A 16,825-nucleotide genomic window follows, 5' to 3' on the forward strand; every position below is an offset into this window, starting at 1 on the left:
GGAGTTTGGGTGATATTGATGTGTCAATGTAGGTTTGTCAATTTTAAAAATTAAACTAAACAACTATGTAAGCTAAACTAAATCTTGTCAAATTACTGTTATGATTTATCATATTTATTTTTATGGCCTTAATAAATTAATGTTTATGTCCATGGGTTTGAAGATGAGTTCTTGGTGGACTAGTCTTCAGAAAAATCCTGCCGATTCTTTGCAAAATTAGAGATACTAAAAATACCCTGTGAAATATGGAAAGTTGCTTTGTGAATTGGTAAAAGCCAGTCATAAGCTGCTGAAAGAATTCTGGATAAACACATTTAGGTAAACTTGTTGGCTTGTGAAGTAATTCATGGCGCCCACCCCATTTGTCTAGTTGGGCCCTTACAGTCCATGCCCCTTGGAAAGGATTACAGCTGCCTCTGAAGATGAACCATGACCTTAATATTCCTCATGACCCCCTGCCCACCACACCAGTCTTATGACTCCATCAGGGCTCTCTGGCAAAGGGAAAGAGGTTATGAATCAAACCTTCTTTTTTTAAATAATTGAAACAAGTAGTGGGGAATATGGTACAATTTGATGTCTTTTGTGAAAAAGGTTTTAAGGGACAGGGCTTTATATTCTACTAGAGGCCCAGTGCACGAAATTCGTGCATGGGAGGGGGGGTCCCTCAGCCCGGCCTGCACCCCCTCCAATCTGGGAACCCTCTCACAATCCAGGACTGCTGGCTCTTAACTGCTTACCTGCCTACCGGCCTGATCGCCCCTAACCGCCTCTGCCTCGGCCCCTGCTACCATGGCTTTGTCTGGAAGAACATCCGGTCTAATTAGCATATTACCCTTTTATTAGTATAGATTGTGTATGTTCTTTGCAGCTAATTATTTTAATTAATACTTTATTTAAATTTTGTGTTTACATTATATTTTATACTGCAAGGATTTCAAATACAGTCTTTCAAAAAATCCATAATGCTTGGTCTTTACCCAAAGTGAGCTTTTATAGGATACAAGAAAGTCTGTCTTTTGTACCAAATCATGCCCAGTTGTTCCCTACCTGTGATCTCAATCAAAAGTTCATCTCTTTAGCTTACAAGAGGAGGAATTCATTTTTGTCTTAGAAAAAAATTCTGCCTCTTAGATTCTATAACACAGGGTTAAGAATCTGTTTAAAGAAATCACCACTGTTTATGGTGTTACAAATTATGTAGAATTAAAGTATAAGATTTAATGTGATGAGGCCATGTGTGTAGAGAAAGGAATCAAGTCTCGGTTTGACAGTTTCCTTATTTACCTCTCCCTTTCCATTTATAGCAAGAATATTGAGAAGTCAAAAGCAAAATTCCAAACCAGGTTCCCATAGCAGCACTTAATGTCTGCGCACCATTTCCAATTAGAAATAGTTTGTAATGGAACGCAATTTATTCCATTATAATACAGAGTTACTTTGGTGATTTTAATCCTATTTGTGTCAATTAACGTTGCCACGGAAACAATCTCCTGCTAATAATGGCTTCATCTTCACACACTTAAGTCAAAATCCAAAGGTGGACTTAAAGATTTGAGGACCCTTCTTTTATTTATTTATTTGCTTTCAATTATTCGAGGACATTTCTGGGTGTGTATAGTCATTACTTTCGTAGTAACTTCTAGTTGCCTATGACTTCGAGCTACTTCTTACATTTCTGCCTGAAAGATCACTTCCTGTTTTTCTTATTATCGTTTTTATTTTTTTAAGAGGGGCTTTCTGTTAAAGGAGAGAGCACCAGCGCTTTCCATTTAACCCCGCAGCACGGACTTTGCCTTCAGGCGAACCTGAACTCCAGGATTTGCGCGCTCCCGCCAGGCTGGGCTCTTTTGGCCCCGCGGGCCGCCGTAGCCCGGGGAGCAGTGATTGGCTGAGGCGGGAAAGTGCCGCCGCCGCCGCGGTTTCACTTTCGATTTCGTCCCGTTGGCGGAGGCTGGACTTGTGGGGCTCCCAGAGCGGGCATTCCGGGTCCCAGCCACGAGGTGAGCCCGCAGCCGCACGGGCCACTCCCAGCCCCGGTGTGGCGCCGCCCGGGGCAGGGAGGGGAGCAGCCGCGGAGCCTGCGGGAGGCCGGTCCCGCGAAGGCCGCGCTCGTGGCGCCTGGCGCGGCCGGGAGGTCCGGGGTGGTCGGCGCCGGATGAGCCGTCCCGGAGAGCCCCTCCCGCGGGGCGGGGGCGCCTGGCCCGCGCGGTAACGAACGGCACCCGCCGGGGCCCCCGGATCTGGCTTCCGAGTGCACCCCAGGTTGTCGAAGTTCCGCAGGGAACCCCGACTTAAGCCTGGGGATTCGGCGGGAAAGCGGACTCCCGGGCACGGCCGCGCTGCGCCGGGGTGTTAGGGCTGCAGGACATTGTCCGCCGGGCCTGTAGCCATCGGGGTGCTTGCACCGGACCCCCGGGAATTAAGGGCGGGCTGGCCCACCTTCCCAGGCTGGGGACGCCCCACCTGCCGTTGTCCGGTGGTCAGCTCCGGCCCAGGGCTTTTGTGTGCAGGGGCGCGCGTCCCTGGCCGGGGTTCAGGCTCTGGCTTCCAGCACCCGGGGGTGCAGGTAAGGTGCTCGTGGTTCAGTGTGGTCCCCTTAGGTACAGGCTATTGTAGAAAAAAAGAAAGTACTGAAGAGCTCAGTGAGAAAACCATCCTCTGAACCCTCCACTTACAATTTCTTTCCGTATTTCACTCTTGCTTGTGCTCGTTTCTCCTTGAGCTGAGATTACCTATTTGGTCACTTCACAGTATATTTAGTTTTCCAGTTTTATTTAAAAATTCTTCCTGCCCTGTCTCTCTCATCAATTAAAAAAAGTTCTTCTAAATAGCATCCCTAATTTTGTATATCCTTTTGATTGGCTCCCTAACCCATCATTATATATGTCCCAAAAATTACTCAACTATCCCAACTCTGGGGCATTTAGGATATTTGTGAGTTCTTGCTTCATTTTAGCAATACTCTGATAAACTTAAAAAAAAAAACCCACAAAAAAACACCTGTATTTTAGATTCTTTACTTGGACTAGATTTTGAGAAGTGAAATTATTGGAATAGGTGCTGCCTTCTACTAAGGTCTTTTTAGGTCTTCACACCCATTGCCAAATTGTTTAACAAAATAGTTTAGTAGTTTACATCATTCATGTAGGACTTGTGCCTGTTGCACCAAAATTATGATAGCTGATAATACATTTCTAATACACCAACCAGCAAAGATGAGCCTGTCTTTGGAATTTTTGGTGTTTGTTTTTTGTTTGTTTGTTAAATGGTGGTGTCTGGCAAGTCCACTTCCTTAAGTTTTGCGAAGGGATCTTGAGAGGGTATGTTAGTGTGTGTGTGTATTGTTGGAGTTACAGGCTGGCTGACTGGTCACTTAAGTGGTCTTCTAGCATAACTGCCTTATTTTGCAGATGAGGAGCCTGAGGCCTTGAGAGGTGAAATGATGAGTTACCCGAGGCGCACGGCTAATTAAGTAGCAGAGCTGGGATTAGAACTCAGGTGTCCTGCCTCCCAAGTGAGTACTCTTGATGCTGCCTCGGTGGTCGCACTGAACTGTGGCACACTCGATACTAGAATTTGAAGAGATGTTTACATCTCCTGGATTAATCTTTCCTTTTACAATTGTACCAAGTAACAGAGATTTCAATCCTCCGAGGGATTTGTGACACTGAAAAATGGGAAAGGGTCCATTTTCATGGCCAGGGATAGAAATCCTTATTTAGAATGACAACCCCTTCAAGATTTGTTGACAGTTGTTTTCAGATTCTCTAACTGTTGGGATAAAGTATTTAATAAGTTACAATTTATACTCTGTCATCCCGTTAGAACTTAGCTGTTTGTTCTCATTTGTTCCACCTTGAAAGTGGTTTTTTTCAAAACTTGATGTCGAGACCAGAGAACAATGCTCTTTTTGATTTAGGACTTACAGCAGTTTCTCACCCGCAATTGACATTTTGGGTCAGTTAATTTTTTGTTATGGAGAGCTTTCTTATCCTTTGTAGACGGGTAAGCTATATCCTTGGCCTCTACTCTTAGAATATTTACAGGACAATCCAAAATGCCTCCAGACATTTCCAAATGTCCCTGAGGTTGGGGGCAAAATCTCTCCTGGTCAAGAACCATTTGCTCAAAGGGATTATTTGGGGAACTTGATGTGAATTCCATCGCCCCTTGCCTAGACAGCCTGACTTTGGGGAGGCTTCAGGAATCTGCATTTTAGCAAGCATCTCTGTTGATTCAGATGTAGGTGCTTCTTGGACAACAAAGAAACATTTCTCCTTTCTCCATATTTTATTTGGTGGTTAGTAATAGAGATGTTAATGTGTTATAGCTGCTCAGGTGCATGAATGATACTGTATTAGTCACTATACCCATAGTTGACGAGGGGAGGGACGGGGACTTGTCTTAGCACTGCCCTTAAATGCCCCGTCCACAGGCTTGGGCAGTGTGTTTAGGTACCAGAGATCCCCCAGAAGCTTGGAGCCTGCTGTGGGAGACTGGTCCGCTGGAAAGGAGAGCCGTTCTCGGTGTCAGATGTCCTCTCAGACTGATACATTCTGCTAAAGTACATTTACTTGGGTTGTAATGTTATGTTTCATAGCAATATTTTGCTTTTCAAATTTTTTTTCACCCTAAGCTGTAAATATTCTAAGAGTAGGCAAAAATGTCCAGGTGAACATGGCCAAGAAACAAGAATTTACGTGTTTTTTGCTCAGTGACATGATTCAAAATCACATTAGAGATATTTCTTTCTGGTCGTTACAGTCCTTTATGGGCTGATATGCAATAATTTAGGCTCCCTCTCACTGTCTGTGGCCATCGCCTGTTTAACAGGAGAACCTTGACATAGTCCAAAGGGCAGTTGTGCCTTTGCAAGGGCTTGGGCTTTGGGAGCAAGCCTTGGTTCTGCTTGCCACTCACCTGGTGACCTTGTGAATTGCTCAGGACTCTAATGCCTGGCACATACCTGGATGAGTAAAATTTGGTTCTTTCCCCCCATTTTTTTTACTAAAGGAAATCTCTGCAGGGCAATTTGCAAATGTTCTCATCTTAGACCTCTCAGAAGCTTCTGCCTTTGAATAGCCATGTGTGAAAATAGGTAATTTAGTTAGAACAAACCAGGGTTGGAGGCAGAGGAGGCATAGAGGGTAATTGTGGCGTTAATTTTTAAGGGAGGAGTTTTATCAAGGTGACCCTGCAGAAAGGAGGGTCAGTGTGTGAAATCGCACGAGACCCAGACCCGCTGCGCTGGCAGGGCAGGACCCAGACCTCCTAGTGACCGGTCGTTTGGTTGTTACTGCGTTACGGCCACTGGCCTTTTATAATATTGATGGTTCAAGAGGCTGTTCTCTTGCTTCAGAAATGGTCAGAACTATTCCTTCTGTCTTATCCAAGTTCAAAGATGAAAACAAAGTTTTCACGTGAGCCAAGTGATGGGAAAAATTGTGATGTTGAGACCAATTTACTCATACAAAATGGATTTATGGGCAAGTCATTAAGTAAAAGGGAGTATCGAGGAAGCCTAATGAAGACAAATGTAAAAAATATGGTCTCTGACGTGATGGATAAAATGTGTTTGAACATCCTCTTTCCAAATAACTGTTAAAATATTTTTCAAGAGATTTTCCAGAATATAGATGCTCTGGAGAATAAATGAAAAGCTTGGTATTTGTCTCTCCTTTCATGTGGCTTACAGTCTGTTGAGGGAGAAAAGACTTGTATTAAAAAAATATATATATATATAAGACAGTAATTGGTGACAGGTTACATCAAATACAAATACAACCAGATGTGAAACTTGATGCCAGAGCACATCTCCACTCCATCTGAAGTGGACAGTGGTACTCATGCAGGTCTCTGCTTCAACCATCCCGTGTCCCCAGCCACTGACACAGTATTTCCCCTACCCACCGGTTCATAGGAGTCTCCTAGGCTTGTGCAAACAGATCCCTGGTTCCTACCCTGGTTCTACTGAAGCAGAATCTCCAAGTGATCCACAGGCTCATGTTTGGGAAACGGCCCTAGAGGCTCAAGGCCAAGCTCTTAGTCATGCTCCCCAGGAATGTGGCCCTGCTGCCTTCGGAGGCTGCAGCTGGCCCTCCTTGCCTGTGTCAATTTTCTCCTCACACCGTCCAGTGCCTTCGCCAAGCTTTCTGTCCTTCCAGCTGGTGGACTCTTTTCCTTCACACTCCGCTCAGGTGTCACCTCCAGAAGTCCTTCTCTGATCTTTCTGTGTGCTGTTCTCTGCAAAATTCTATCCAACTACATACAACTTTTAAAAATTCTTCTTTTACAAGGGTGTATGTGTGTGGCCTGCTTCGGAGTATCAAGGGTCCAAGGCCATATCTTGTCAGTGTTACATCCCTACCCAGCCTATGTGCCTGCCACTAAGGTGCTGGTGAAAGTTGGAAGTGTTGAATGCCTTCAGACAGAAATCGGTGTTAATTGGAGTAAAGATGAGGCTTACTAGTAATGGCAGAGGTATGATCTTTGATAAACTTAGAAGAATATAGCTGTACTTTTATTTATTTATTTATTCATTTTAGTTTTTGTAAATCCTCACCCAAGGATATTTTTTCCATTGATGTTTTAGAAGGAATGGAAGGGAGGGGGAGAAACAGGGAGAGAGAAACTCTGTGTAAGGGAAACACAGTGATAGGTTCCCTCCCACACGGCTCCGACTGAGCCTACAACTGAGGTATGTGCCCTTGACCAGAATTGAACCCGGGACCCTTCAGTCCACAGCTTGACCTTATAATAACTGAGCCAAACCTGCTAGGGCTATAGCCGAGCTTTTTTTAAAGGTGAGGGGAGATAATATTAATAAGATTTTTAATATAATTACACTGTCAGTTAAACAACTAATAGTCTGGGAGGAACAAAATGAACTAACAAGCAAAATAGACAGTCTCATAGAGCAGGCTAACAGCTATTGAGAGGGTGGGGTTGGGGGTGGGGGGTGGGGGGATAGAGTTAAAAAACTCATGGACACAGACAGTGTGGTGCTTGTGGGGGGAGAAGGAGGAGGTGTGAGAGGGTGTGGGGGGATAAATGGTGATGGACTTGGGATGGTGAACACAATACAGTACAGGTGATGCATTGTAGAATTGTGCACCTGAAACCAGTATAGTTTTGTTAACCAGTGTCACCTCAATAAATTCAAAAAGGAAAAAATGCAAAAAAAACCTCAAAACCGAACAAAAAACCTGGACACCATCAGTTAAACAACTAATAGTCTAGGTTTGTATTCTTTTTTCTGTTGGTAACTGAACAAGGCAGTTAATACTATCCCTGTGAACTAGATTTTCACTTCATGATGCATCTTACTAGTTTTTTAACACAAAATAGCTAGTTTGATCTCGATCTTATATATGAAGAAACTGGCATAATGGGATTTAGCATCTGATAGGAAATGAACTTAAGACTCATGAGTTGAGTCAATATCAGGCCCTCAGGGTTAATAGTCTCTAGATCTATTCATCCACAAACCGGCACATGTTCAGCACATAAATAAGGCAGTTTATAAATGAATGGGAAGATTTGTTTTTACTGAACCCATTAAAGGTATATAATCTGTTACAGTATTTACTTTGTTTTTTATTTTCCTTGTGTTCAAAACTGCATAACATTGTTGTATGGTCTGAGTCCTGAATGAATAGTGGTTGTCCAGCATAGTAGTTGTGATTTTAGTTCTGTTGAGACTGTGTAGCAAAAAAAATACACTGACAGTTCAGTGGAAAAGTTAAATTAAAATTTGCTGGGCAAAATAATCAGTTGATCACATTAAGATTTTTTTCAGGCCTTGGGGAGATGCAGTGGATGAGGAGGTCCCAAATTCAAGAGTAGTTTTTGAAACTTGTATTTTCTGTTATTTAACTTGGGATGTTGACTTCTCTTGGAAAAGAAAATTATTTAACTTAAATTATGAGAACCTTTGAATAGACTTTAAAATATGACTGATTTGAGCTTGAATGTTGGTTTCATCACATTTGGGAGCTAATTATTTCATCTTTCTGTGTGCCTTTATTTTCATTAGCAAAATGGGGATATTAAGACCTTCCCAGGGTTCTTGTAAAGATTAAATTTGGTAGTGTGTATAAGGATCTTAGCAGAGTGCTCTGCATAAATAACACAAGCATTCAATGAATGGGTATACTGATTTGTGTGTGAGGCAGTAGTACAAGTGGTTGAGAACAGGGCCTTTCTACGATGAGGCTGTCAGAGGGTCGATGTGAGGACTGATGAGGTAATGTATGGAAAGCGCCACACTTAGTTACTGGCTCCTAGTAGTTCCTGAAACATGTTAGCTGTTGTGTGGTGGTAGAATAATGTGGAGTCTTCACATGTGCTCCATTGATACTTGGTGTCCTATAAATATGTTAAGGCCTTCAGGCTTTTTTTTGTTCAGTAATTAACTTTTGTCCTTGCCTTTATTGCCCCTTTTCAGATTTCTGATCAGGATTGTTACAATGAGTCTACGGAAGCAGACTCCCAGCGACTTCTTAAAGCAAATCATTGGACGACCAGTGGTGGTAAAACTAAATTCTGGAGTGGATTATCGAGGTACTATTTTTCTGCTTCATCCTCACTGGTGTAATTAAATAAGTAAATATAACTAACTGATTTTTAGCAACTTTTTAAACATACCCAGTGAATCTCAAAAATCATTGGTTGTCAACAGTTTTTATGCCCACCTCTTTTCTTCCCCTGGATTGATCCCCTTTAGAGACACAACTGACACCAGAGTGTGTGCTTCTGCCTTCCGGTGTGGTTTGTGGCTCCCGGCTCCTGTCTCTGCCTGGAGAGCCTGTGTGCCTCCGTTCCCTGGTACCCTGGTAGCAGCCAAGGATTCCCAGTCGCCTCGGGCGTGAATACTGGCTGGATACTGAAGAACCCTTGGCATAATAGCGTTTGTTTTGCAGAAGTATTGAAGGTTGGCAGCAGCTATTCAGACAGTGTCATTTTACAGCATAAACTTCCCACTCGCATAATGTGCGGGTTATCCAAAAACACCTTTCTGTTCTCTTAGAGAATGCTCTTTTTAAGGCTGCGACACTACTAAAATTAATTGTGTGGGTATCAAATTCCTTTTTTTTTTTAAGTTACTAAATTTCTAGTCTTCCAAAATTAAGATATGTTAAATTACCTGGACTAGTTTACAGGTACAGAAAACTAATTCGTTAGCAGAGTGTTATGGCCTTTCCTTAGTCTTCTTTTTGAATAATTTTTCATCTCTCTTCTGAATAATGATAGTAATCTCTTGAGCTTTTTTCTCTTTTCACACATGCAAACTTAATTTTATTGAGAGCTTACTGTGGGTCCAGTGAGTGCTCAACACTTTAATTTTCATTTTATCTTCATATAAGTCCTTTGAGATCTCTGTTGATTATCCCCACCTGGTAAGAGGAACTAGGACTCAGACTCATGCATGACACAAACGCCTTGCTGTTTATGTACTGCTTTGGTTTCTTGATATTAATAACATCTCCAATTTAATATGATTTTTTAGTGAAACCAGTGGATTATACTAAATAGTGAGATACTATAAAGTCTCTCTGTACTGCTTCTCATCCATGAACTTTTGATGAACCTAAAAGAGTATGTAATAGACTTCTAGAGATTTGAGTATGTTCAGCAGGTGATTAGGGTGAACACTGTGTTCAATATCTTCTCAGTACCCACTTCATTGAGGAGATCAACCAGCTGGACCTTTTTGTCTCTGCTCTTTAGGGAAAATTTACCTATTTATAAATGTAATGTGTATGGGATTTTTTGTTTTGTTATAAATTTCAAAGCAAATACTAGAGAAAAGTATACTCCAGAAGAAAGCCAGTTCTCCCAAAATTCTACTACCCAGAGACAATCAGCCTTACCAACTGGATCTGTCTCCATATAAGCATAGTTTTACATCAGTGGGATCAGCTATACATGCACCCTGATTTTTCTTTTAATAATAAAAAATATGTTTAGTTATCTGACAGTATAAAGTGTTTAATGACTGCATGGGGTTACCTTGTGTGGATGTACCATAATTTTGTGTTAATTTTTAACCAATTCCCTATGAATGCTCATTTAAGGGTTTACCAGTTTTGTTATTATAAACATATTTGCTCCTTTGACATATCTTGAGCGTTTGTCCAACTATTTCTTTAGAATCAATTCCCTAGGCTAAGATTTCTGAGTCGAAGAGCATTGGAGCAGAGGGTTCATTCTTCCTTAGGCTCTCACCAACCCTTGTATTAGCTTTGTTTTCAACTTTTTCATTCTAATTGGCAACAAGTAATATCTCATTTTATTTATATTTCTCTGTTTACTAGTGAGGCTAAATAACCTTTCACATGGGTGGTAGTCATAACTTTTCTCTTTCTGAATGTCTGGCTCATGGCTTCTATACTATTAAAGCAAAGTGGTGTACACTGTTGGGAGTATTACTACACAGAGCTCTCATTTTGTGGTTAAATACTACTAAAAACCAGCTCTTTGTAGCAGTTTCTCTTTAAGCTTAAAGAAAACTTTATTTTCTGTTATTTATAGTAGTTTATCCCTTAGAGAAAGGAAGGTGTTACAATTATAACCTGGCACCTTTTTCTTTTAAAAAAAAACAAAAAAACAACCTTTCCTTTGAGAATAGCTATTTTTATTAGAAGTGAACATTTAATTTTGAAATGCTCTTGATGCATTTTCAAACAGATTTGCAGACCAGGTCTCAGAAGTTTCTTGCTCTTTTACAATTGTGGTTTAATTGTAAAATTAATACAGCAGGAAATAAACTGTAGAGTTGTATCATAAACTTTTTGATAGGAGATAATTGTTAATGTTCAGAATCCATTGTGATTCTCTGAAAGCTTCCAGTTTTTAGCAGAATTCTGTTAGGTGAATGTTTTATGCTCTCGTTACACATACAATTTTGAAAAGAAACTTTTGTTTAGAGGAGAATGGGGCCGGAGGCAGGGAGTGAGGAGCATACTAACGAAATTGAGACTAAATGAAGTTGTCGACTTGGTTAATTGAATCTAATCTGTAGTATTTGCTTTCACTTAAATTATTTTTCTAGAAAATACCTCTTTAAGTTAGAGACTCAGTTTTGAAAACTATTCACCCAGTTTCCTTGAAAGTTCCCTAGAATGTTTGTGGCCATTTTTCTGTATTAGTCTGGATTTGAAATATTATAACTGTAACAAACAGAAAGGGATGTGTTATAATGCAATATGTTGCCTTGTATTCTCAAGCTGCTCTTCACTGTGAGTCACAGCTTTAAGTTGTTCCTTCAGGAGCACCTGCTGTCTCCTCTTCTATTATTTTAACAGATTGTGGAGACTTCCTCTTAACCTTGCAGTACATTCATTTGCTGCAGTAGTTGTTGTGAAAGAATAAAATAAATCTGCCAGACCCGTATTTCACTTAGTGGCTAAAGTAAGAAATGCCCCTGGAAGGGAGGAGTCTTGGCTAATGGTTATTTGCTCCTGCATAATTTCCTACTCCTTTTTTTAGTTTTCAAAGAATGGTGTTTTATTTGGCATATTCTTATTATGTTACTTTTGTGAAGGCTTTAAAAGTTACTGTTATCACACATACCATGAAAAAAGTGACAGTTCATTGTTTTTCCTACTTTCATGCTGATGCTTCTTAGCTTTTATTCACATGGACATTAAATAAAGGCATTTTCTATGCATCCATCTATTCAGTGTTGTTTACAGTGTGAATTTTTATATTAAGCATGTAAGAGCTAATGAATGGAAAAATGGTCAGCTCTAAGGTATACCCTGTAATTTTCAACTCTTCCTTGCTTTGTATATCTTCTCTTTGACTCAATCTGTCTGCAGGGGTCCTGGCTTGTCTGGATGGCTACATGAATATAGCCTTGGAGCAGACGGAAGAATATGTAAATGGACAGCTGAAGAATAAGTATGGGGATGCATTTATCCGAGGAAACAACGGTAATATTTCTTCGCTCTGTAGTGTAGTTGTACAACATCTGAACTAAGCCTTTGTGTTTATAGTTGGGATCACCAATGGATTTTCTAGATAACTTAAAAGTTCAGTTTTAGTTTTACTTCGTTTACTTTTAAATTCTTATATTTCAAATCTTCAGTGTGACCAGCTTATTTTTAGTAGCTTCATGGATTTGGGGACTAAAAAATCTCCCCTGCCCTTACTGAGGGGCATTGGTGTACTGACCCGAACTCTTTCTGTTGAATACAGTTTATTCTGTTCCCCCAACACTGCCTCTCACACTGGAATCTGGGGCTGTAAGAATGGCCAGTGTTTCCCTGCTATCTTTGGTTTGCATCATTTGGCAGTTAGCTTCTCCTATTTGTCCTTTGTGAATCATTTAAATGCTCTCTGTGGAGATTGTATCTTTTAATTTGACAAAAATGACAAAACAGGAAATATGGTTCTAAAATTACTCAGCTTTTTAACAGCTAATATATGGCTGTGATTATTATGTTTACTTTTAAGTACCTCATTTAAAAACACATATCACTAAAGTAATATATGAATTTTTAGGGGGAAGGAGAAGACTTCAAAACGATGGCACTTATCCCTTGACCCCTCCCCACTTTTTGTTCCCATTCCCCAAATGGAGCTCTGGGAGCCTGAGTTTGGGCTTTTTATTGGTGTGCATTCTTTAGTTCTGGGTAACTCCCTCAGCCCCTTTGCTGTGAACTCAGCGCCCTGACTTAGTGTGGGTATTCTATCTCCTGGTCATACGATGCCATATTTTCCCATATCTTCATATATAATATGCTTTTTAGTTCTAACATGTAGAGTTTCTCTTCTCATTTTTCATACTGTTCTTATTTGATCTCTTACATTTACTAAGAAATGTTAGGATTTTTCAACATTTCAAGACAACTGATAGCGGTCAGTTGCAGGTTCTGTAAGTGATAGGGTGGATCCTGTCACATGCATATACAACATGTAGACCATGTCCAATTTCCCAGGATGTTTTTACTGTCATTTTGATGCTTCTCTTCATATATCTTTTCCATGATGTAATAATTAATAATCAGTGGTAGTTATTTTTAGACTCCCACATTCACATCCTAGACTTTTTTTTATTATCTAAAGTTTTACAGTAAATGTCTCCTTTTTCCCCAATTAACGCCCCCCTCCCCCCCTCACAAACACACACACACACACACACACATATCCTAGACTCTTAAAGAGGATCTTGGCTTACTTGATTAATTTGTGCTACTAGAGGCCCAGTGCATGAAATTCGTGCACTTGGGGGAGGGGGTGGTGTCCCTCAGCCCAGTCTGCTCCCTCTCGCAGTCCAGGAGCCCTTGGGGGATGTCTGACTGATTGGGAGCGGGCCTAAGCCATCAGTCGGACATCCTTAGGGCTGCTGCAGAGGCGGGAGAGGCTTCTGCCACCACCACTGCACTTGCCAGCTGTGAGCCCCATTTCTCGCTGAGCGGCACTCCCCCTGTGGGAGCACACTGACCACCAGGGGGCAGCTCCTGTGTTGAGCAGGATCGGGCCGAAACCAGCTCTCCGACATCCCCAAGGGGTCCCAGATTGCGAGAGGGCCCAGGCCAGGTGGAGGAACCCCACCAGTGTACAATCGGGGTCGAGGAGGGATGCGGGAGGTTGGCCAGCTGGGGAGGAACTGCAGGGAGGGCTCCAGGGCATGTCCAGACCATCTCGCTCAGCCGGACCCCAGCAGCAAGCTAACCTACCCATTGGAGCGTCTGCCCCCTGGTGGTCAGTGCACTTCATAGTGAGCGGTTGAGTGGCCTTAAATATCATTAGCATATTATGCTTTGATTGGTTGAATGGATGACTGGACACTTAGCATATTATGCTTTTGTTATATAGGATGATCTTTGATCAAGATATCTCTAAATTTCCCTGTGAACAAATCTGTCAGAATCTGAGTAGGTGGGGATGTGAGGGACGTACATCTCTGGCGACCCAGGCATAGTATTTTATCTTATATCCTGTCTTATTCTTATGGACCACCTCTCCTGAAGAGTTCAATGTGGGTGGTCACAGGAAGCCTAGCAAAGCAGCACTTTGGCAACACCAGGGGACTCAGAAAAAGGACTTTTTTTAAAATAACAAACTCCTCAGCTCTTGTTTATCCTGCCACAATTATAAAATTAGACAGCAAATTTAGAGTTTCTGTTGGGGAAATGGGTGAAAATATGTTCTTTATTCGTAATCTGAATCTAGCCTTTATTCGTAATCTGAATCCAGCCTCGTAAAATTTATGTACCTATAATCATAAAACATTTTTGTATTCTGGTAACTTTCACATTCATTTTGTTTTATCCTCCTGGTCACAAAAGTAAGTCAGCTAAGACTAGAACACAGTCCTATATAACATCAAACCAAGTCTAGATTCATAAAATTAGTCTACAGTAATTCTAGAGTTTATTGTGTAGTATGGAAATTTCCTTTCGATTTGCAGAGGTGTCAGGCCAAAATCTGTTGCTTTTAAAACTTATTGTTATGCCCTAACCATTTTGGCTCTGGATAGAGTGTCAGCCTGCGGACTGAAGGGTCCCAGGTTCGATTCCGCTCAAGGGCATGTACCTTGGTTGCGGGCACATCCCCAGTGGGGAGTGTGCAGGAGGCAGCTGATTGATGTTTCTCTCTCATCAATGTTTCTAACTCTTTATCCCTCTCTCTTCCTCTCTGTAAAAAAATCAAAAAAACATATATATTTTTAAAAAACTTACTGTTATGATGCTTAAGGACAGTTCTTCAATGTCTGTATGTTTTGTTTTGTTTTTTCAGTGTTATACATAAGCACACAGAAGAGAAGGATGTGAAGGCATCAAGCGTACAGCACTCTTCAGACCTGGATATATTTTTTTATGAGATCTTTTTGGTTCTTTTATATAATTTGTCATATTTCATAATAATTGGTGATTTTTCAGTTATTAAGTAGAAACAGTAATAATTGGTGATTTTTCACTGACATGTGAGTAAGATAAATGTATAAAGTTGTGGATTTAATTGTAAAGAATTCTTTCATATTTAAGTTTCAGTCATTTTTTTTTTTTACCTCTGTGTGTGCAGGATGCAAAAAGAATAAAAAAAAGAAAAAGAAAGATCTTTGTTTCTCCCTACATGACTTTAAAGTCATTTGGTTTGATTGTTTTACTTACTCAACTGACTAAAATGATGCACAGGATAATAATTCAAACATCTTAGAGATGTCCCCTTTATTCCTTCCCCTTCTATTTCCCACACAAAATACTTGAGTGAAAATATTCTACAAAGCTATCCAGTTTCAGTGTGAGGGTCCATGAGGTCAGAAGCTCAGCCTCTGATACAGTCACCTGATAGAAAATAGCATCAGGGACCTAGGAGTGGCTCTTCCACAGAAGGGAGTGGGAATCTGACTTGATTTGGGGGAGAAAATTTGAAAGGTTCCCAGTATGCTGGTTGGGTGAAAATGTTCCATTTAAGCCAAGTCTGCCCACAGTCATCTCATATCTCCTCGAGTGCTGTTCGACCTGTTGGATTCCCTTGCTCCCTTTCCGGAGCATTGGCATCAAGGTTACTCATTTTGTGAACACATCAGGGGAGGGGCTGGTCCTGCTATCTGTCTGGTTGTCATTTAGATTAAAGCACAGCATAGGGTTTGTAGACATAGTCAGGTTTCAGTTGCTCAGCTGATTGGGGAGAATCTCCTCACTCCTGATCAGGGAGGGGCGTCCGGAAGCCTTCCTCAAGTGGCAGCTGTGTGCAGTGGCCGCTGTCCAGGAGCCAAGCACCAGCGTGCACAGTGCTGGCACAAGGCGGCCCCTCTGCGGTACGTGACCCCTCTGAGGGGGGTTCACAAGTTATTAATGAGATGTCCACAACCCCGCTTTATTCTCTGAACAGTTTATGCTGTTCCAGGACAACCCTGTGGTTGAATGAACACCAGACAATTGTGTGAATGTTATATTGGCCTTCCTCCTCCCACCCTCCCCAGTCTAAACAATTGCTTGCTTGAAGGATTGGGGGGCCGGATCAGGAAGTAGGGGAAAGGGGCCGTGCTGGTTCTGGAGAGAGATGTGTGGCACTTTGTCTTGTTTCGTTTTAAAGATCATAGAGTAAGTGGAGACAATTATTTTTTAATAACTTGAGAAAGGTGACCAGAAACATTTGCAAGGTTTAACTGTGTGTACGCCAAAAATACACTACGCTGTGCTTCAATAATTTAACACTGCTTGACAGGGGCTTGAAAGGGAACCAGTCTGTAAGTACAAATCACCAATTTGCTCTTTTACAAACGACTTCTTTTAGGGAGAAAATGGATGTCCCTTCAAGTGGAGCATGCATGTTCCCATTTGTTTCCTAGGATCTGCGGGGCTGCCAGGCTACCGGGCCCTTCATTCACTTACACCAGCTGCTTCTGAAAGCAATTCCGTTGTTATCTCCCAGCAATCTGTACATCCTATTTGTGCTACCTTCCTCCCCGGCCTCCTTTTCGGTGTATGTCTTTATTTCCCCCTTGCCATCTCTCTATTTTAATAGCTCTACAGTGGGTAGTGTTTTCAACCATGGAACTACTTCTAATCAAGATCGACTTTGGGAAATGCTACCGTTTTTATGGTAATAACGGGCCGTATTATGCACTGTACCCAACGCAAGCTGTCCCCTGTGTATGCCTTCACATAGTAGAACCGTGAGAAAAGTGTAACTGCTGAAATTACTTTTTTCTTAACTGTAGTCTCCTAGAGGTCAGTGAATGCTTTCCAGTTGCATCACAGCAAAGGCATTTGTTCTAAGTTGAATAATTTTTCACTTGAATAAACATATATTCTCTGCCCCCAAACCCTGGCTGCTATGCTCTTTTTCTTCTGCGACAAAACGG

At 41.5% G+C, this 16,825-nt stretch overlaps 1 protein-coding gene across 4 annotated transcripts; it reads left to right on the top strand.

The window, feature by feature from the left end:
* Positions 1 to 1,865: 1,865 nt before the first annotated feature.
* Positions 1,866 to 15,004, top strand: LSM6 (LSM6 homolog, U6 small nuclear RNA and mRNA degradation associated). 4 transcript variants are annotated; one of them, XM_006081750.3, is made up of 5 exons: positions 1,905 to 2,003; positions 3,414 to 3,517; positions 8,450 to 8,565; positions 11,826 to 11,939; positions 14,752 to 15,004. In XM_006081750.3, exons 3-5 carry the CDS (start codon positions 8,472 to 8,474, stop codon positions 14,784 to 14,786), a joined length of 243 nt encoding a protein of 80 aa, XP_006081812.1. In that variant the 5' UTR covers positions 1,905 to 2,003; positions 3,414 to 3,517; positions 8,450 to 8,471; the 3' UTR covers positions 14,787 to 15,004. The 4 variants fall into 4 exon arrangements, with proteins under 4 accessions (XP_006081813.1, XP_006081812.1, XP_014311129.1 ...); XM_014455643.2 differs by lacking the exon at positions 1,905 to 2,003 and adding an exon at positions 2,280 to 2,569; XM_006081751.3 differs by lacking the exon at positions 3,414 to 3,517 and having other exon boundaries at positions 1,866 to 2,003.
* The last annotated feature ends 1,821 nt before the right edge of the window (positions 15,005 to 16,825 follow it).

This window comes from Myotis lucifugus, unplaced genomic scaffold (genome assembly GCF_000147115.1).
Source record: "Myotis lucifugus unplaced genomic scaffold, Myoluc2.0 scaffold_1, whole genome shotgun sequence".
Taxonomy (NCBI): Eukaryota; Metazoa; Chordata; class Mammalia; order Chiroptera; family Vespertilionidae; genus Myotis; species Myotis lucifugus.